At 44.3% G+C, this 21856-nt stretch overlaps 1 protein-coding gene across 1 annotated transcript in view; it reads left to right on the top strand.

Annotated features, from left to right (window-relative positions):
* Nucleotides 1-21856, top strand: part of EPHA4 (EPH receptor A4) — a 138967-nt gene that overhangs the window by 39084 nt on the left and 78027 nt on the right. The window contains exon 4 of the mRNA XM_069213877.1: nt 15825-15980. Coding sequence (XP_069069978.1) covers nt 15825-15980 — 156 coding nt within the window. The remainder of the gene's footprint in view (nt 1-15824; nt 15981-21856) is intronic.

Below are 21856 nucleotides of genomic sequence, written 5' to 3' on the forward strand. Positions count from 1 at the left end.
CCTAAAATAGCCTAGCCCAGGTTTGCTGAGGATCACAGCATTGGCCCCAGGCCCCTCATTTCACTCTGGAAGGATACTGTGGGGGGGAGGAGGATGCATCTAAAGGAGGGTGTCCTGGTCCATTTTAAGATGGAGATAAGCGAGTGTGTGTTGTAAACAGGTTCAGCAGAGCTGTTAGTGCACGTGAATGACTCCTTTGTATCCTTTGTCTTGTAGTCGAGCGACATTCCTGAGAAACCTTAATCTACAGCCCCCCACCCACCCAAAACAAAATCATAGTTTTAGTATCGAACCCAAACACGATGCACAAAAAACGATAGAACATCTTTTCATGTGTTTTCTAACTTAAACCATTTTCTCAGATTGCCTGAGAATGTACAAACACCAGCACGATAAAATGTAGCTAGCCCAGAGAAACAACCTTGTGACTTTATAAAAGCAGAAAAATGCCTTTCCACGAATCCCTATTGAGGCAGTGTTGGCAAACTATAAAGGCTTTGCACATATATAGGCTGTTGCAAAATTGCCACCTGCAATCATATTTTAAGTGAAACTAAGTAATATTTGGATACGTATGCATCCGTCGAAATATTAACTAAACAATTAGCCTAATGAAAAGTTTCAGCAGGCAAATAAAAATGTTAACTGCATCGAGTTCACTACGGTGGATTGGTAACCTTGAGCTTGGGAAGTCTGGAAAATAAGAACGACCAGGACTTAAAGTGGGCTGGGTCCGTCTGGTCTCAGACCCAATAGTACTTAAAAATGAACATTGAAATGGGTTACTATCGGGGTCTGTATCATTGTCCATAACCTTACTGGTAAACACAGATCGATTTCTGAACAATGTTTGTAAATAACATTATGGTAATCCACGTTAGCTCTTGTTTGTATGTCATGTTCTACATAATCTTGTAATCGTGCATCCCCTAAGAGTGTTAACTATTTCCACAATGTTTTTTTTTGTTGTATTTTTCCCATGTAGCATATTGCTTTTGTATAGCGCTTTATCTTCAACAGCTAACGATCACCGACAAAGTCAATAGGTCTGGCTGGTTTCAGGGTTACCGCAGTTGTTGTGTTATATAGGTTGATGCAATGACAGAAGGCTCGTAGAGACACCAAAATACTGGTTGTGGGGCACACGATGGGAATCACTGCCACTTAGTTTGCATGTTTAAGTCACGCCCTTAATCATGTAGTTCACCCTCAATTTAGAACCCCCCCAATCACTTTTTTCATCCTACTTAAATCCCTTAATACGACCCTGCATGTATTGTTGCATCACTGGTTCTGATTAGATTGCCCAGTCTGTGAATGGTTAATTGAACCCACCCTGCCTTCCTTTGAGTTATTTCAAGTCAGGTAACCCCCCTCCCGCCACTCCCAGCTCTGTATAAGCCATTGCCTGGATATTATTAGTGGAACCATTGAGAAGATTCCCTCCACTTTGCTGCCAGTCAGCAAGCACTGGGCATCCCATGTTTCTGCAAAAAGACTTCATTGCTCTGTGGTGTTTACTTGGGACAGATGCAGCAGCTCACAGGCCATGTGCCAGCAGGTTTGTGCCCTGAAGATGATGCCCATTGTTAATAGGATAGTGGAGCCAGGTTAACTGTTCGAGGGTGCACAAACTTGCAGTGCAGTCAGTACAGTCTTCTTCGTCTTCCCTCTCCTCTCCGATACCCGTGTCGGTATAGTCTGAGGAAGCAGATGAAGGCCAAATCCTTTAGAGAAGAGCAAATAAATGTTATACGGCACAGTGTTTGGCCAAGCTGAGCTTGAGAATATTAGAGAGTAGCTTTCGCTGGGTTTGCCAGTATGGACGGCAGATTACTTACCGGAGGACCAAAACTAAATTCAAATAGTACATGGAGTGTTTCGCAACATGAGAAGTATCTTGCCTGTTTGGAAATCGACTTATAAAATAAAAGGAATAGATTTTATCATTCGGTTCTCCGTGCTCTAGACACCAACTGTAAGTGGAAAGTTCAGGAAGCAATCACCCTAGCACGGTGCATCTCAAAAAATTGTTCCTCTAGTTGCAATTTTTAATTTGTCACTGATTTACAGAAGGGCTTCTTGTATTGTTGTGACCATGCCATCCTATGAAAGTTGTCGCTCCTTAGAGACCTTTAAGTTTGCCACACGTACTCTCTGTAGGCATTGACCACATTGAGGGGGTCATTCTGACCCTGGCGGTCATGGACCGCCAGGGCCAACGACTGCGGAAGCACCGCCAACAGGCTGGCGGTGCTTCCTGGCCAATTCTGACCGCGGCGGTAAAGCCGTGGTCAGAAAAGGGAAACCGGCGGTTTCCCGCCAGTTTTCCCCTGGCCATAGGAATCCTCCATGGCGGCGCTGCAAGCAGCGCCGCCATGGGGATTCCGACCCCCTTCCCGCCATCCTGTTCCTGGCGGTTCTTACCGCCAGGAACAGGATGGCGGGAACGGGTGTCGTGGGGCCCCCTCACAGGGCCCCATAAAGATTTTCAGTGTCTGCTTTGCAGACACTGAAAATCGCGACGGGTGCCACTGCACCCGTCGCACCCCTTCGACTCCGCCGGCTCCATTCGGAGCCGGCATCCTCGTAGAAGGGGGTTTCCCGCTGGTCCGGCGGGCGGCCTTCTGGCGGTCGCCCGCCGGCCCAGCGGGAAAGCCAGAATGGCCGCTGCGGTCTTTTGACCGCGGTGCGGTCATTCGGCGGTTCCCGCTTGGCGGGAGGCGACCGCCGCCCGCCAATGTAGGAATGACCCCCTGAGACACTTGCTACAGCACTGATTTTCTCCAGCCTGGCACATGGTGTAACAGATTATTTCATGCGCCGTATTTAAAATAGATTTTTTTTCTTTAAATTTTACTTCGAATGTCGTCTTCTGACCTCTGCCTGACCCTGCCCACCCTTCTCGCAATGTATTTTTCAGAGTATGCTGCCATTATTGTTTCACTTTAATCCACAATCATTGCTTTTTTCGTAGAGCACTGTTGGAAGGAAATCCCTCAAAGCATGCCTGAAAAGCAGAACCGAGGTGGGGTGGACATACCCTGTAAATGCCTTCAGCGCAACTGGTTCTTCAACATGAAAGAACCCAATGAGTTGCTCACAGAGATGCAAGGAAAGTTAGTTGTGTCTAGTTGTGCTGACCTGCTCGGTTATGGAGGCGAGCCTCATTCTCTCTTCATTCCTCCAATTCTAGAGAGCGATATATTTATCCTGCAGATTTTTATTCTTGCATGTTTCATCTCATGGTAAATTGTGTCTCCCAGCATCAGAGATGCAGATCCCACTGGATAACCTCACAGCATCCATTGTGTCTATGTGGCATCAAGTATTGTCAGTGGGAAGGGAGAATCTTCTCATGCGGCATGATTACCCATCAGCTCCGCCAAAGGTGAGTTATAAGTCAGCCATGCTAGGGGATTCACAGACCTCATCAATAATCTCACCAGTAGAGAGATTCACACTCACACAAGTCATCAGTGTAAATCAAGCAAACTTGAAAGGGCTGCGGAATATACCTGCAAGCCTTTCTGGCGCACCGCCTTTTCCCAAGCACCAGAAGCACGACACAGAATGCAGAGGGCTGCCAAAGTACACTGAACCTGTAACCGAGCACTGCACCCCCAGGTGGAGAGTTTAATGTCTCCATGACAAAGTGCCCGCGCCCTCCGCGAAGCGAACCAGACATGCCGCCTCGCAGGGATTTGACACTGTCAGGGCTCATATCCGGCTCATGAATATGGAAGCACATCTGATTTCTTACTTTATTTCCTCTGTTGACAGCTCCCTCAAGCTTTGTGTTCTAGCACAATACTATCGGCTTAAACATGCCAAAGCTCTGCAGCACTCTCTGTAGAGAGCATCTTGACGCAGACCTGATGTTTCCGCCAAGAGGGCACTTCTGTATTTCTTATTTACAATTTCTGGGGAAAAAAGAAACTCCACTAACTCCTTATATAAGAAATGTATTATAGTGTTTATGGAACTAATAGCAACTACTGCACATACCTATCGCCATGTGTGAAGAAAGTGTTATTATTGTGCAAATGTGCAGTACTCATTTTATCAACTTTAGAAGGTTGAGAAGCTCAGCAGAATTTCGAGTGTTCAAACCTGTTACCTTCAGGATACGCCCAAATGTCTCCAGTTAATTTATGAGTCCAGAGATTTTCCCAACTCGTACATTATAAGTCACTGAGAAGTTAGTGACCACAAAAGGTTCATGAGTCTGTAGATCGTCAGCTATGTGTGATCTGCCAAATTCTGATCATTAAAATGAGTGGAATGCTTTATTCTCAGCAAGGGAATGCAAAATAGCATGGATGCCCTGAGGCTCACTCACTTCAAAACACTGGTGTATCAAAACATTGCAAGCCTATTATTTAGTTGAGAAATTCATCTCTAAATTGCAGCACAAAACATTAATGTGGGTGTAGTCTGTAAATAAGGATAATGATTTTTCTCTGCACTGTAGTTGTCCACCTTTTCTTGTACACAAAGGAAAAGTCACACCAGACAGATCAAATTGGACCTTTTGATTGATTGACTAGAAGTTTATATAATAGAAGAGTGATGGATGGGATCTCTATAGACTTCAGTGTTGCCTTTGTTACTCTTCCACACAGAAGAATTGTAAACAAGCTGAACAGGCTTGGGATGGAAGTAATGTTGGTAAATTAGGTTAGGAACTTGCCAAGTGATAGGAACTCGAGAGACAGTTCTCTGGAAAAGGGTGCTGTAGCCACTGCCCCCATGAGTGTCTTTGTTACCATGTTAACTGTGATTGGTTTTGAGACACAAGACCTTTGCCATATTCCTTGTTGTTTTCTTCGGTAGTTACTTTTTGTAGCACTGATGTCAGTCCACGCCTAATTGCTTATCTCCTCTTACATCTAACCCTCAAAATGATCACATTTGCAAAATCTTCTTAATATGTGTATACCGTGATGACCTTTCATTCAAAGGTCAAACATTCTCTATTCTGTCTTAGAACTCCTCACAATGTTCCAGCGTGCTCCACAATATTAATCTCCTTCGATTACAGAACCACAGTTTTCTAAAGTTCTCTTAAGTTGATTGAAGCACCCCATATTAATCTTCAAATTATTTCATCCCCTCACCATATCTTTCATGTTCAAATCTCCCTTAATAATCCCAGATCTGGACCTCTGTCTCTTCAGTTCTCATTCCATGAAAACAAACGCATTCCTACTCTTTTTTCCAGCAGCAAGGTACCTTCCTACTTCTTGGGACTGTCTTTTGTCGACACCTCTTTCCCAAAGCTACCTTTTCGTTGATCCCTCCCAGGAGCTTAACTTCCCACTCTCCAAGTACTGGTCCTCCTTAAGTTTGATGATGGACATAGGTGATTCTGGAGGAGGCAATATGGGTTGAGTGGGGAGATGCAAAAACAGCTCTGAAAGTGCAGGTATTCTCCCAGCATATGAAAACTGACGGAAAGCTATGCTCTATTACAGAATCCCAAACAATTTGTTTTTAATGCCTGATCAACAAATGAGTACTTTTATGTTCAATGATTCATACAGGGCCTAAAATAAGATCTTATAAATATGTAATAAAGACAACGCATCATGGCTCTGGAATACATAACTAAGTACACTGTGGAGACTAACCACATACATGGGTGGGGAATGCGGCCTGATTGCCAAAGTTGCCTATTTAGGAACTGGGGATCAAAGCGTGAGTACCAGCTTTGGCTCAATATCCTGAGATTCTGGGCAAATCACCTCACCTTTTGTAATGTAATCTGGTGCTCAGTTTATAGAAACGTAACAGCGGGAAGTAACAGAATTATTTTGTGACGCTATACTAAATTGTGATATTGCCTATTATCTTCAGATATGGAATGAATCGATACTTTTGTCTGCTGCATCAGAGGCCAGCACAAGTGGAAACAACTTATCAAATATGTTTGCTCACACCTAATTGTTTGAGGTAATTAAGAAGCCTGCTGTTAATGGAGACTGATTTGTGGGAGCCAGTTCTGATTAATAAACTCCCAGAAGGATTAATGATTGTTGTTGAGATGCTGAGCAGGAACTATTCGCAGATATGCTGACCCATTTTCTAAAAAGTGTTTTCAACAAGGCTGTACTCTAGTTCGCTGTGAGATTTGGCTAGCTGTTAACCCGAGTGATTAAGTGTGTATTTTTTCGCAGCATAGGCAGTGGAAATGTGTTATTTGTCTTAGCTGGACTTTGGCCCTGTGCAACCTTTCTAATGGGGCGCCTTTTTTCTCCTTAAACCAGGTTGCCAGGGTGGCCAGTTGTAGCAGATTTTGGAACCTGGTAATCAATAAGCAAAAGGCCACCATAAAAACGCCAGCCTGAATTATGAGTCCGGCCCGCGCCCAGGTCATTCCTTGAAAGACCACCCAATTTCACAGGGCGGTCGCATTGTGTGGGAAGTTGAAAGAAGGGGTGGAAAGAAGCAGTCCCCAGGAAATACAAAGCCATTTTAAATTGTATTGAGTGGCGTGGTACCATTTTACAAGGAGGCAACTGAGCTGTTACCATTAGCTTATTGGTATTATCAGTAGACTTGTTTTGAACTGTGAAATCACATGGTAGATTGCATTGAAGTGAAGGAGTGCAAAAGCGCCATTTTAAATCATCAGAAATTTAGAGGCAGGGCATATTCTATACACTTCTGTGATTTTCAATTAAAAGTTTACTGATACCAGTACGATTAGTGCAAACGCTATTGCACAGAGAATTATTTAGCAATGTTTTTTTCAAAGATTGACTTTGCTCCTATTTTCTTGTCGGTGGCATGTCTTAAAGGGACTTTTTCCTGAAACATGAGTTGATGCCAGCCAGCATTTCCATGATTATCACGTGGTAGGTTTGGGTATGAATCTGTTAGATAATGGCAGCGATCCCACTGGGGTGCAGTGGGTTATGGATGCACTGTTGGGTTGTGGAGTTAAATCCCTTTTATTGAGGATGGATCAATTACCTTCATCACTTTGCCTTTGACTCTTATCCCTCTTGTTCTTTTTGGGGTATAAGCAGTGTCCACTACCACTACTGCCCGCTGCACCCCCCCCCCCCCCCCCGCCGCCCCCCAATCCCACCACCTCCACAAGCTTGGAAAGCAAATGCCTATGTTCGTATGCTAGCAGAATGGCTCAGTGTGTTAAAACGTTTGCTGCTGAGACATGCAGTCATCTGCCGGTCACGTGCCAAATCACGACAAGGCCATTGCAGCCTTTCATCCTTCCGAGGTGGGAATATTGAGTTCCATTAAATTAGATATGAGTATTTTCTGTTATCTGCAGCACTTAGAAGCCGCAGAACTGCTGCATAAAGCAAGTTATGTTTTCCTATGATCCCTCGGTAGTGAAGGGAGGGGCTGCAGACAGACACGCTGAGCAGCAGAGTTAAGATACAGATCTGTGTTTCCATCAGCGCTTTCCGCAGGTTTGTGAGTGATCGGTGGTGGCTGGCCTCTGGGCTATGTGATTTGATTGTGTGGCCGTGCGATCCCTGATCAGTTGGCGCAGCACGCTTCTGGGGACATTGACAGGCGCGTTCAACAGGTATTTCAGTATTTGTGGTTCGCAAACAAACAGCGACACTATTCAGACGAGATAACCGTGCTTCGCCCTTGTCGGTGTGTGGCGCGCCTGGAGACGGACTGGATGCTGTCGGCGACTAAACGGCCCCGTTTGTCCCTGTCGTGAACCAGTCGTTCCAAAGGCAGTGCTGCCTCCGTCGGAGATTCTGTTTCCTGTGTTATTTCCAGAGCTCTGGGGTTATTGTGTTTGCTGACCGCATCAAGCGTGTCCGGGGAATGTCAGGATGAATATTTGACTCTCCAGTAACCATTAATTTGTTTTTAATTCAGTCGGAGAATGGACATTGAGGAGTAAATATCCTTTCAAAGACAGGATTCCCCACACCTTTGCAGGCCTGAACAAATACTTAATAGATTGAGCAGAACTAAATCGCCTAAACATACTTCAGTATTGGAGTTACAGTCACCTCAGCTTATTTTAAAATAACATTAGAGCAAGACTGTGGGTGTGAGAGCGATGGCCGAAAGCAGTGGCGGCTTTGACTTCCGGGAGGTCTGCTGAGGTGGGTGAAAGAGGAAGAGGGTGGGCCATGCACCCAAATACACATTAATCAGAACCGCACAAGGCTTCACACTGTGAGGTCCAAGTGTTTCACGGTATTCTAATAAATGACTGGATGACTATTGAGAAGCCCCCACCCCCTCCAGTATTCCAGTGTCTGGGACCTGCTTGTATTTTGTGACCCGTTAGGGGACACTGACGTGAATAATTACAACGGGACAGGGAATTTTATTTCAGAAGAAACCTCGTGCTTATGCCGCTTTTAAAATCCTATTATTTCACCCTCCCTTTGCCCGGCAAAGCAATTATACTTGTTCCACCAGTGACCCGGAATTGCATTGTCCCCTCCGAGGTTAAGAAACCAGGGCTGACTTTACGTCATTCATGGCACACAGAAAAGAGATTCCCCTTTCTTCAACTCCTCGGTCAAAAATGCTGGTTGTGGCGACTGTCCGACCACTAGACAAGCTGGACCAACATTTGGAGCGCCAGAGGTCTGCAGATAGAAAGACATTGGTGTGGTCACGGCCTGTGGGTCAGGGCGCTCTACAAAGTGCCTATCTACACGTTTCCAAACTATAATTACCACATGAAAATCCTGTCCCGAAGCAACCCCAAGGACATCAAAAGGAAGGAAACAGTAAGGAATGTGGATGTGTTGTTCTTGTGGCTGCCAGAACTTTTCCCACGGTGCCCTGCGAGGAGTGGACAAGCGTGGAATGACTCGGTATCTCAAAGCTACTGACAATTACAATGCACTGTCCACCCACTTAGATAATTAAAGGAATAATCAAAATGCAAAAACTATAAAAAGTTGTCAGGGTGAACCATTTCTGCATCCAAATTCTTGGTGTAAAGTGAATTCACACCAGCAGCAACATGTCCACTCTGTGGAACAGAGAGAAACGTTAACAATGTCGAAGCAATGTGAAGAACGCAGTGGAGTCATGGAACAAGAACTCCTTCCTGTCCGAAAAATAAACCATCAACCTGAAACAACGTTTTTGCGAACACGCACTTTTTGTTCGACCAGTTGAATAACGAAACACCCGCGTGTGTGCGTGATCCAAGCGGGCTGAAAAGATGGCTGGGCACTTAAAAAAAGAACTAATTAAAGCAAAGCTTAAGAAACCCGATTCAAAGAGTATATTGCACATGTGAACTAATCTTCTGACAATGGCATCTTTCTAAAGCGGCGCAGGAGTACCATTCAAATGGCATCCCTCCAACAAATCCCCACCAGAAAAGGAGAAAGGAGGATTGCTTTAAGTATGCTGCAAAGACATGGTTGCCCCATCGGAGGGGAGAGGGAGGGGGGCAACAAAATTCCTTCGTGATAATTCTGTTGAAGATTCACACCCCGGTCTACAGATCTCTTCGTGTTCATTTTATCTGGAGGGCCATCTCAGCTTGGATCTCCACTGCCTACATTTCGTATGCATGAAGCATTCACACGCCCTGACCTTCAGATTTTCAAGCCAAAAGTGTGTGAGCTATATTTTTTGTTAATTCTTGTTACTGGAGTTAAAAGTTTTATGTCCGAGTTTCTGGTCAACTCTAACATATGTCAAGTAAGAAAAGTGAGCACAGAGCGGGATAATACAGGTCTCAGTTACAAAATTTGACAGTAACTGTGATCATGTGCTTACAAAACTCCCGAAGGTTCGAGGGGGAATGTTGTGTGTGAATATTTACAGAGCAGAATTAGTATCCGTTACATAGTCGACAGATAAAGTGAGACGTGGGTCCAGTACACACTGCAGCACCGGACTCAAGCTGTCCCTCGCTGACCAGGCCTTAGGAGGCCCAGCCTTGTCTGGGTCCCTTATGCTTCTCCCTGGAAAGGACTTGGCCTAGAGGTTCTGGCTGGGCTGCTCGTACTTTGACAGGACCAAGGCTGCTTTGCATATGGGTGTCTCTGTCTGGAGAGACAAAGTGAGTGAGAAACGATGGGTTTGAATGTGGCTAGTGGCTGAGAAGAGTTCAAGCAGTCCTTCCATCACCTTGTTAGTTGCATGCTCGGCAGGAGTATGTTTACGAGGGCCACTAGGGTGCATAGCGGAGGTCCACCAGAATCAAGAAGCAGCTGGCTGAAAGATGTGCTTATTAGAGGACGATCAGAGGAGCCGAGTTTCAGCCTCTTCATGACAAGGTGTGGAGTGACACAGAGGCAGACTAAACCCTTACCTCCTCCCTTTTTTTTTACCTGTGCCCTGTTCTCACCAGATGGTGGCAGATCTTGCAAACAGTTTGTGTCTGTTTTTAGCATTAATGTCACATGGCTCGAAGTCAAGGTCCGCAGACAATGGATTTGTTGCCATCAAACCAACACGCAACCCTAAGGACTCAGTGGCATTTGTGCACAGCAGGAGACGATGGGGAAGACATTAGTGCTTGAAGATTCCATGACGAACATACCTGCGGTGAGTTATGAGATGGCGCAGACACACATTGCTCTGTTGGTTAAAAGAACTCCGAATCCACTCAGCCACTGCTCATTGGATGACACAAAGTTTGGCTCGGATCAGACATTGCTCTTTTGGGTGCTAGATGTGGGGCCGTGATCAGACACTGCTGTCTAGGACACGAGCCTTTGATCAGAGATCAAGCACTGTAGACTAGGTAGCCGGAGTAAGATGAATGTGCAAAATCAAAGCGCTTCCAAGCTATCTGTTGTAATCCCCTCATGTGTTCCTCTTTAGGAAACAATAAGGACGTATAAACTGACAAACACGTTTCAGCCCTCTTTGATACAAATTTTCTATTAATTTGAACTGCATCAGTTCCAGATGAACCCTTATTCTTTTTAGCAAATTCTTCCACTTTACATGCGTTTCTGATTTAAAACTTGCTGCCTCGGACACCTAACCTTTGAAGATGCTTGTATAGTTACTTTTTTCCCTTTCTTTTGAAGACAGGCAGTTTTTGTATTTTCATAAAACAAAGCATATTTCAAACTCCGGAACATAAAGAGTTTGCAAAGCTTTTCTTTGAATTCTGCGACGCAGATGCAGGGCACCATTCTCCTGATTTTTGACAGGCCTGCTTGAGTGTTGCCCATTTTACACAAGCTGCGTTTGTTCACTGTAGTTGAAAAGAGTTTCGACCTGCAGCGAAAGCTGTAGTATTTGTGTTGAGGACTTATTGGGTTTAGTGTGGGGAATTCTGGGCTTGACCCGAGTGTGTCTTTTCTGCTGTGCTTCGGTGTCTGATTTTAATCAAAACCCCCAAGCCTTCTGCATGTGAAGCCGGCACCACCGTGCAAGCTAAACAGTGGTGGCTGCCACCAATTAATGGTAGTGGTGGGGGTACTGTCTGGGGGGGGGTTGTTTAAAAGGTAATACAATAAATCTCTCCTGCCGCTCTGGTCCCAGCCACCTTGGTGCTCCTCATCCTCTTGGCAGTCACTGGGGCACAAGCACAGGCTCCTAATAGAGACGCTGCTCTCATGCTATACCAAGCATGAGAGAATCGCTGGAGTTGGTCTCAGCTGGCTGGTCTGACACTCGCTCAGGCACAAGGGAGCCTGTGCCATTTCTCCACCCAGCTGTGAAACACAGCTGGGTGGAGAAATGTAAGTGCGCATGTTGGTTTGGCTGTCCTAAAACGGCTGGAAAAACCCAATTGCACACCTCACAGTGCCCACCACTCCCCCTCCCTTCCATGACTTAGCCCCACTCTATACTCCATCAGCTTAGTCAGACAGTGACAAATAAAACAGTAATCAAATTATTTTATTATCATTTTATTTGTTGCTGCTTAACTCTGAGCAGTGGGGGGGGTGACGTTCCTCTGCTATTTTGAAGGAGCTGCCCCTGAAACTGAATCTAATCTAATTGTGTGTTTTGCTGCGTGAATCTATTCTGGATTCACATGCTATGCGTAAATATTAGTTAAAACGTGTTCAGTGCAAGGTTTATCTGTACAGTCAAGGAAAGTGAGAGCGGAGCTTCTTGTGCGAACTGTACAGGTCTTGCAAGGTGAGAGGCATTCTACTGGTCAGAACTGATTGTTAACAAGTTATAGTTTATAGAACATGTTTACAAACTTGTACATTGTGTAATGTCTATATGTTTGTGCTATACATAGATGCAGTGCTTAATTTGTGCTTGTGTTTTCCGGTGCTGAGCACCGGCACTTATTTTTGAGGGCCGGGGCTTAGCCTTCTGCCTCAGGCATATGCTGCGAGCAAAAGACACATATGGGGAAGACGGAGGACGGGAAAAACTAAAAAGCGTCACAAAGGGAGAAAGTAGAAAGTTGCAGGAGTGAGCTGAAGGGGCAGGCAGTAGCTTTATATGGATTGAAGAGGCCCGAGGTGGCTTGAGGATTACTGCGCCTCAGTATTCCGTGTTCACACATTTAATTGCAGCAGCTGCATGTTTAAGAGGAGGGCTTTGGGCACCGGCACCTCTTTATTTACAAATTAAGCACTGCATAGATGCCACTTCATGTTTCCTGAAGTATATAATGCAGTGAAAATACTGTACTGCATATACATTTCCTTCAGGCCTGCTTGTGCCTGCACAGGCCATTTAGTCATTTAGAACTTTATGTAATAACGTGCAAAAAGACAATGGCACGAATAACATTTGCAATGCTTATCAGGAGTGTTTGCAAAAAAATGGGGAATGGCGTACAGAGATAGATTTTGCTCATGTTTTGCATAGGCAGTTAGGCTCATTAGGTGGCAATTGCTCTGAAAACAGGAGTGAGCACAGAGTGTGTTCATCACCTAATTGGAATACGTGTTAAATAGGCGAAAATGCAGTTTGCACACATTTCAACACTCATGCCTTTAATGCATTTTCATTGTTATCACATGTATGTTGGATTTACGACAATATCTGCTTTTCCAATACAGTTAATAGCTGGTGTAAGATCTTCTCCACCACAGAGCTCTGCGGTGTTGGCTGTACAGCCCATGTATGTGATCCCGGTTGTGGGTTTGTGTTCAGTCACGGTGGCCATGTCTGTGGCAAACCACATGTTGGGTGCGTGAATTCGGGAAGAAGCCCACTGTGGAGGGAGAGCGTATGTTTGAAATAACCATACAAAGGAGGGGGGCTCAGAAGAAGGGGGAGGAGCGAGATATAGCATGGTTGGATGACACCTTAGAATAATATTCCGCTTTATAATAATATTGGGAATAGCCAGCCTCTGATCAATCAGCTGAAAGTTAAAAAGAGGGTGTTGACACCGAGTCGCCCTTTGACTGTGAGCTGGTGTTCTGCTAAGGGTAGAGCATTGCAGGAAGATGGTAGGATCTTGGCATGAGGAATATGCAAAGTGATATCAGAGTTTAGGAAAGCACGAGCTGTGCTGAAAGGTCTTCAATACTTGGGCAGCAAAACAAACAATAGAAGGTGCATTTTTTTTTACGGTTGTGTGTCACTATACTGTGTTAGAAATATTGACCCACAAAAAGAATGCAGCCCCTGCATCGCATGCCACTATGCCTCAAGGTAAGTATATATTTACTAGCTTTAACTCAACCGCAAGGTACCATGACGATATAGCGGTAGTTGATGTAGTGAATGCAGTATTCCTGTAGGTCAATATTTCGAGCATGATATAGCGGTATAAGGTGGTAGAACAGCGGGATTGACAAACTGCATTTGACAGAAGAAGCTGAAAGTTGTGATCTAAAGATGCCTCATACTTCTTATGTTTCAGTGTATGCTTTTGTAAGACACACTAGACAAATGAGGCGGTTACTGTCCAATCTGATCAACACCGCTTTGTCTTTTTCTGAGAGGGTAGCATGTAGAAAACAGGCTAGACATGTTTCATAGCTTGACATCAGAAACCGCCTTCTGCTCCTGATTAATTGCCTGGTTCACCAGCTGTTTTATCGTGGACACTTAAACTCAGAATTGTTCCTGCTGTGTTGACGGCTCTTCTTCCTCTGTCATCTGATCTGTTTGCTGAGCATGTGGTTAGTGCACGCCCATCTGAGGCCTGGCTACCCATGCTTCTGGTAATGGATAGAGGCTGTGAAGAGTGTCCTGCAAGCCACATGTTCTCACAGTGGAGCATCCTGGCTTCCAGCAGGGAATCACTCAATCACTGGAGACACATTTCTGCTGCAGAAGAAGATGAGTGTAGCAGCCGAAGTCCTGCAGTAGGGTTTTGTAGCGCCTGTTTACCATCCACCCTGCAGGAAGGTGGTAGGGAGGTGAGATGAAGATTCTGTAATCCCAGTTGCCCTCTTCTCTCATGTACCATCCAGTTATATAAAGGAGAGATGGGTAGACTGCATGTTATGTTGGCTGTAATACAGTAATATTACATTGGTACATGTGTGCCAAGGGTATTTTAGGCAGACTGCTGCTTTTAGAAACAGACTTCAGTTGCTAGAGGCCTGCCTGTCTGGATCATAAGACAAGGTTAGGAACATGAACGTCTGTTAGGGGGTAGACTATCCTTTGGCACTTTCCTTGCTATCCCTGCCTCAGGGGGTTTGAAGTCACCATCAGGATCATAAAGTGGGCATGGTTCAATGAGCCATGTTTGCTGAATGTAATTTTATAATGTCTTTCCCTTCCTCCACACCCCTTAATAGCAAATTTGGAGCTATTGCGAAACTAAAACTGGGACTAGGGGGTCCATCCTGTGATGTGTCTGGGATTCTGAAGGGAGATGCTTGTACTTCCTCAACCTCAGGTACTTTGGTGAATCACCAAACATGGTCCGTAAGGCATAGAAGTGCCAGGATGAGACTTGCTTATAAAAAGGGAATTGTCAACAAAACAACGGTTCTAAAGCTGTCCAAAGGATCAGCGAGATACTGAAACCAATGAGCAAGAAGATATCAACTGACCAAACGAATTTTCTTTGATAGCATGCTCAGGGTGCACCAGTATTGCCACACCATCTGTTGAATGGCAGCTGACACACCAGATGACAATTTGGCTTCTCAATTCATGAGACGGGAACTACACCAGATCATAATTTTCAGCCCTGTAAAAGTTATAAATTACGTGTTTCGATTGCTATGGAGACCCTTTCTTGCCGTCCTCAGTATTTGCATGTTATCCTAAAAAGTTGCCAAGCCCTGCATGATATATTTTCTATCCTTGCCAAATGTGGTTTTCACACATTGTGTCATGGCACAACAAAGGCAATTTTCTGTTTCATTGAGCAGTGCTTCTCTTGCACTCTCTAAAACGTTCATCAACGTTTGCTCGCGGTGGGCCTTATGGACACCGACAAAAAATCAATATCGATTTTCTGGTCAAAGATTGAATGTCAGGCGATTCAGCTTGGTGCGGTCCGTCTTCAGGTGGAAGGCTTGCTGTTTTCTTGACATATTGTTTTCTTGGGAAGCATGTTCAGCTTACATTTCACCTTAGGCTCTGCTCCGAAACAGAAATTCATTTTCCATGTTGTATACCGGCTGCTATAGGAGGGAAACCTATATCAGCAGACGCCATCTTGTTCTGAGGTTTGCATCTATTACTCAGACCCAGAATCAGTGTACACATGTCCCTCCCTGCACACAAAGCTATGAATTTGTTCAACTGAGTGTCTAAAGCTCTTGAAGCGGAACAAAGACACTTGCGATTTGTTTGTAGTAGGCCCATTTCTCCCTCATTATTAAAAGGACACTGATTGATAACATTTTAGTTGTCTCACCTCTTGCTGTAGTTGATATGTCGTGGTCTGCTTTTAATGTTGTGTGCTGTGTAAATAACGCCTTCCATTCCTCTTGTCTTTCCAGCCTGTAAAATCGGATACTACAAGGCCCACTCAGCAGACACCATCTGTGCCAAATGCCCTCCGCACAGCTTCTCCCTCCGCGAAGGCTCCAAGTCCTGCACCTGTGACCGCGGCTATTTCAGAGCCGAAAACGACCCGGCCTCCATGCCTTGCACTCGTAAGTTGGCTTTTATAGTAACTGCAAGAAATGAACCTGCGTTCTAACCCCGAAAGCCAGACTGTGTTGCACTAGCAACTCTTTTCACAGAACCAAACCTTAATGAGGGGTGTTTCCTTCTGTGTGCAGTGTCCCCTGCTTTTTATTTGGCTTGTCACAGGTCTGAACACGGACTTGGAGATCATTTCCAGTTATGTGTAAAACAGCTTCCATTCAAAGTCATCAGTGTGACAGCAGAGAACCGTAAAAGTGAGACCACGGGGGTCTTCCTCAAAGCTTACTGTCAGACTCAGGGCTCTGGATGCGATTCCGAAGAGGGAACATTCTAGTCCCTTTTTATGGAAGTTGGTCGTAAATAGATTTCTGTTGGAGTAAAAATAGTAATTCTCATTCCAAATTCGAACATGTTTATGCAAACAAAATACATCTTATTATTAAAACAGTGTATGTTGTACTTGGTATTTCAAGTACATCAAAATTGTATTTTTGCCACCAATTGGAAGCAGGGGTACACCTCTAAGCCTCTCTTATGCACTGTTCTTTAACGTGTCAGAGCACTGTTACTTTTTCCTCTTTTTAAGCATTTTGGCACCATTTTGGATGTAAAATATCCGGAAACGCTGCTTCTTTGAAGCCCTTGCTAGTATTACAGGTTGTTATATAATTCATGTAGGGTTAGCTTCAGCACTTTAGCCTCATGTTAATTGCCATGCGTTCATTTTGGCTGGCGTTCTGATGAAAATTGTAGTTCACACTTGGCCATATCTGAAGAAGTTACAGCGCTGAGAAGGAGGCCTTTGCTGTCCAAGTTTGAGGGCAGTATCCAGCTCACATTTATTGTGTGTTGACCAGAATCTGTTCTTACAAAGAACAACATCGAAAACGCTTCAAAAAGATTGGTTAAAAAAATGCAGAGACTACAAGTGTGAAAATGTGACATTTAGGAATATTCATGGGGAATCCATTAATTAATTCTAAACTCATTGTGAACACTAAGACATGGGAAGTTATTCTTTTTTCGCCCTTAAGCCAAGCCTGGTTTTTATCCCCTTCCACCAGGTTTCCTACAGAAATGACAACAAAATAATTAAGTGTTGAAATCATTAACCCCAGGGAAGATTATGCTGAAGTAAGACGTGTCTTCTCCGTGTGAAGTCTGGTGGCAGAGGGTTTACCACTTTATGAATCGCTCAGCCAGGTTCATCGGCAAAGGGTCGTTATAGTTGGTGATGTTTGTGGAAATGATGATTTCCTAGAGTTGCATACTGTGCTAGGCTCTGCCTTTATTTGTAGTTTAAAATCTCTGGTTTGTCATTTTTGTCTGTTAGTGCTGGATGCTAAAGCAGCTTTCTAAAAATCAGGGCCATCCTTGTGAAGTTGTCTTCATAGAATGGGTGTTAGGATTCCGTTCCATTGTCCCTGAGGCCAGCTTTGATTGTCACAGGGTATTCTCACATGGGATTACTCTTGCTTGTCTTGAGTCTTCAAACATGGGGTGGCCTAGAGATTGCTTTTCCTCATTTACCGTTTGATTTGCCTGTTTACCCCCCTCCTCTCTCTCACACAAACATACTGCTGGGGACGGAGGCCTGTCCCCCTCCCGCTGTGTGCCCAAGCCTTGTCTTTGTCCATCACCAGTGTTTTTTCAGCAGGATGTGCCAGGCTGAGTGTTGACCAGAGCAAGCCAAGGCACCTTGATCTCCTTACCAGGTCCCTGCACATCACGAGTGAAGTCACAGCAGAACTGTAGCTCCGTTTGTGTATATAATTGTGGATTGTCAGTCAATAAACCGCATGAACTGGAACTATTTAGAGTAGGTGAAATATATACTAATGTCTAAGGAAGCTCGGAAGTTGTCAGCGAATCTAAAAAATATTTTTTTTAAACTTTGTTTTATTGTGACTTGTCTTAATTCACTTCCGAGGTTTCTAAATGCTGTAAACATCAGCTGTTACTAATACCTAATGTAATCGTGCTTAGTTTACTGACCTTTGAAAATGACAGGCTGGGTCACTCTGATCATCTGCTAATGATGACATGCCGCAGCAGCGAGCGTTCAACTCGCTGAGCCATGCTGTCAAAGGGAAGGCTGGTGGTACTACAAACCACACCGTGCTTCTTTCAGGTACCCATCAGTTCTTGCCAGTTGCCTAAGCCAGGTGACAGTCTCCATTCCGCGGCACCGGGGCCATAATTAGAAGGCACCTCCTTTGTTCATTATGCTCCCTTTAGCCCTGCAGTTCCCATCGAGCCTGCGTTTAGTACTCGGCCAGCGTGACGGCGCGCTAATGAAGAAATAAAACACAGCGTTTGAGATCTATTCTTCTCGCCAGAGATACACTCTGCTCCAGTGGCCTGTAAAATCAGATTTCTGTTTACCAGGAGACCTGTTATTAGTTCAGATGAACGAAAGTATCATTTGGAGGGTTTGGGCCCACCACCTGTGATGGAAGACTGGCTGTTTGTTCCCCCTCATTGTTTCGAAAGATGAAGTCTTCGGATTTCTGTTCATAAAAAAAAACAACTGCACCCCCATGATTGAGGCCTGTCTCGCCATGCTACCCGAGCTCTACCTTGTGTTGCGCTGGAAAGGGTTTAAAGCGCAGCTTTGCTGTCGCTGTGTCACTCTTGCAGCAATGATTTCCTATAATTGTACTTTTCTGACTGCAGGGATAGTGTGGCAGGCGGGCCGGGCATCCTTGCAGTAGCGTCCGTGGATTCGTGGCCCCTGGCATCATGCCTACTCACTGCAAGGCTATAGGAACAGCTAGGATCTGATCGGTTCTGTAGGCAAACTAGTCTTCCATCCCCGTAGGTGCTTTAAATGGGCAGGTGCTGTCAGGTACTCAGTACCCAGGCTTCTTTACGGTGAAAGGGAGAGTTTGTGCACTTCTGGTCACTGGTGCCACCCATTTAATGGGGGAGTGCTGTCACCTGTCAGAAGCCAAGATACCGAGAAGATGCACTTCAGTGGTTCCATTTCAAGCACTGTCCTAACAAAGAAACAGGCGAAGATTGTATATCACATTTCAGGATTGATTTGAAAAATATACTACTTTCTTAAGCAAAACCTCAGGCCCGGTATAGGGTAGGATCAAAACAGGAGACTGTATTTTGAAATCAGTCAATCAATCAATCATAGCATTTGTAAAGCGCACTATTCACCCTTGATGGTCTCAAGGTGCTGAAGAGGGGGGAGCAGGAAGGGGTTGCTGCTATTGCTCGAACAGCCAATAAATAAAAATACAAAAATATAAGAAATAAAAGCCCATTCACGAAAGGAAACAATTTTTAGATTTCATTCAGTAAAATATGCAAACATTGTTAACTGCATTGATAGTGCATGGTAGGAAAGTACCAGTAAACAATATGTCCTAAAGCTGAATGTTGTTGAAGGGTCTGGTTTCATTGTTCTGATTATCTGCAGTTGCTCTGAAACAAATCCTTTTACTGATACTTTTTCTTTGATTTTGCTGTAAGGTCCAGCAGATGATCTGAGATGGTTTTCAATAAAACAATATTTTTGTAATTTAAAGGAATGAACTACATTGGTGGTCATGTTTTGGACTTCAGAAAAATGCTGACTAATGCAGCCACACCAGAATCCAAATCCTATGACTTGCAGTTGACACGGATGGCTTTGCAACTGAAGCTCTACCTACTGTACTATTTCACCAGTTGTCTCTCATCAAAACCTTCGTTGTAACAAGACTAGTCTGGAGGGGGCAGCACAGATTGTGTCTCCTACAGATTCATGTGCGTGGAATCAGTTTGTTCCTTCCATTACTTCAACAGTTTAGAGTAACCACTTGACAGTAAGCTATCAATCCTAAAAAATAGGGCAGGAAAAAGTCAGAGTTCTCAATCCTCAAAAGTAACTTAACATTATATTGCGTTACAAAATAAGCCTCATCTTTTGACCAATTGCTTAATTAGTGTGAAAGTGTGAATTTAATGTGGGTTATGTCTTCCTCCGCACATTGGGAATACATATATGAGTGAAAATATTACCTCAAATAATGTATGATAAACATGTGGTGTCTTGTCCCTCAGTGCTTCTGACATTAAACAAATACATGAATTCTACCGCCCTGCAGTAGCCAATCCTTCCGCATGGCAGCAGACACTGCCCATAGCACTACTTCTGGGAGAGAGAAGTGGTGAGCTTGCTTGGGAACATAGTGCTCAGCTCACAGTGGAACTGTGCCTGGCACATTTGCATAGGGATGGGTCCTAAGTGTATACAGACTGTCTCCTTTTAAATAGGGGCTGCACCTCCGCTATGGCGGAGGAGCATCGCCCCACTGCTGAAAGGCAGAAAAATAAAATTACAATAAAAGTACTTTATTATCATTATATTTTTCCGCAGACTGTAGGGCGAGGCCAGCAACCCCCTTGTTGATGCTCTCAGTGTGCCTGTCAGTTTGGCCAGCCATCTGAGGCCAAAAAAACTGACATGCGCACTTAGAACTCTCCACCCAAGCTGTATTTTACAGCTGGGTGAAGACCAAGAACAGGCTCTTACTCCGCCCCTGAGCGGCATTTCAGCCCGCTCAGGCCAATCTCGGCACTTCTGTTATGCTGTATAACAACAGGAGAGAAGCTTCTGGATTGTGTGAGGAGAGGAGCAGAGAAGTACAAAGGCGGTGGGAGCACCGAGGCAGCGTCTGGGAGCGCAGGTGAGTGTTTTGTGTTGTTATTTCTTCATTATCTTCCCTCCCCCCGCCACCCCTCCGGCCGTCCATGGCGGCGGTCGGCACTGCTTATAATGCAAGCAGTGAATAGGAAAAAAATGCTCTGTAGTGCTATATTAGTAAAAATTGGCTAAATTAAGACACACTTGTACCTGGTTTAAACCTGAGTGGTGCCTCGTGCAAAACAGACTTCGAAAAAAGCGTGGATGCTATCCACTCATATGGGGAGAGCTTTATAGGCCCCTTACTGAGGAAGGAACAGAGATATTGCAGGCTCCCCTCATTTGAGGAGAGTCAGTTTCCTGCACAGCACCAAATGGAAATTGTATTATGGGTGGGGAAAGGTAGATTTGCCTTTTTCCTCCCCTTGAGGCAGGGAGGGATTACTTTTGGCACATGTTATCAAAAAGGACCCTTATCGTTTAAAATCATATTGAACCTTTCGTGTTTACATTGACCTTTGTGATTCTCAGTGCTGTGAAAGAGTTATTTATAATATGCAGACATTTCTCTGAGGAGGACACACTAATGAGTAGCTTTGAGCAGTAATCGCAGATAGCGGTGTATTTTGAAGGTCGGACAGGCTTTCGAAGATCACTATTTTTCCAAAACGTAAACTGTGTAAAGCAGAATTTAAATGTTTATACATATTAAAATACATTCCATTGGCTCAGCATATTGAGAAAATCCACAAGATAGCAGACTAAAACAGTTACACTATGGATTTTCTAAATTAAATAATTTCATATTCAGTTATTTTCTCTCTGCAGGTTGATTGCTTGTGCCTGGCATGACCTGCTATGATTTCCGCAATTTGCTTAGTTCTAATTAACAGACTGTAAAGTGCTTAGTTTCACTCAGATTAAAAGACACGAATTAATTACTCTCCTCTGCCACACAAACATAATTAGGTCGGAGGCCACTGGAAAAATATGTACCTTTTCGGATATTTATTACAGAAGAAGACTACAGTTATTAAAAGCACAAAAACGACGAGATGTTAGGAGGAATGTGGCTGATTTATAAAGGTTTTTCTTCAGCTTTCAAATTTCTCAAAAAAAACAAAAACAAGCCATGCAATTGACTTCACTTACTTTGTCTGTATATAGGGCTTTTCTAATTGGATTTACTGCTCTGCTGTATTTCCTCCAGAAAGTATATTGTTTTTGAATTACCATTCC

Source organism: Pleurodeles waltl, chromosome 11 (genome assembly GCF_031143425.1).
Source record: "Pleurodeles waltl isolate 20211129_DDA chromosome 11, aPleWal1.hap1.20221129, whole genome shotgun sequence".
In the NCBI taxonomy this organism is placed as follows: Eukaryota; Metazoa; Chordata; class Amphibia; order Caudata; family Salamandridae; genus Pleurodeles; species Pleurodeles waltl.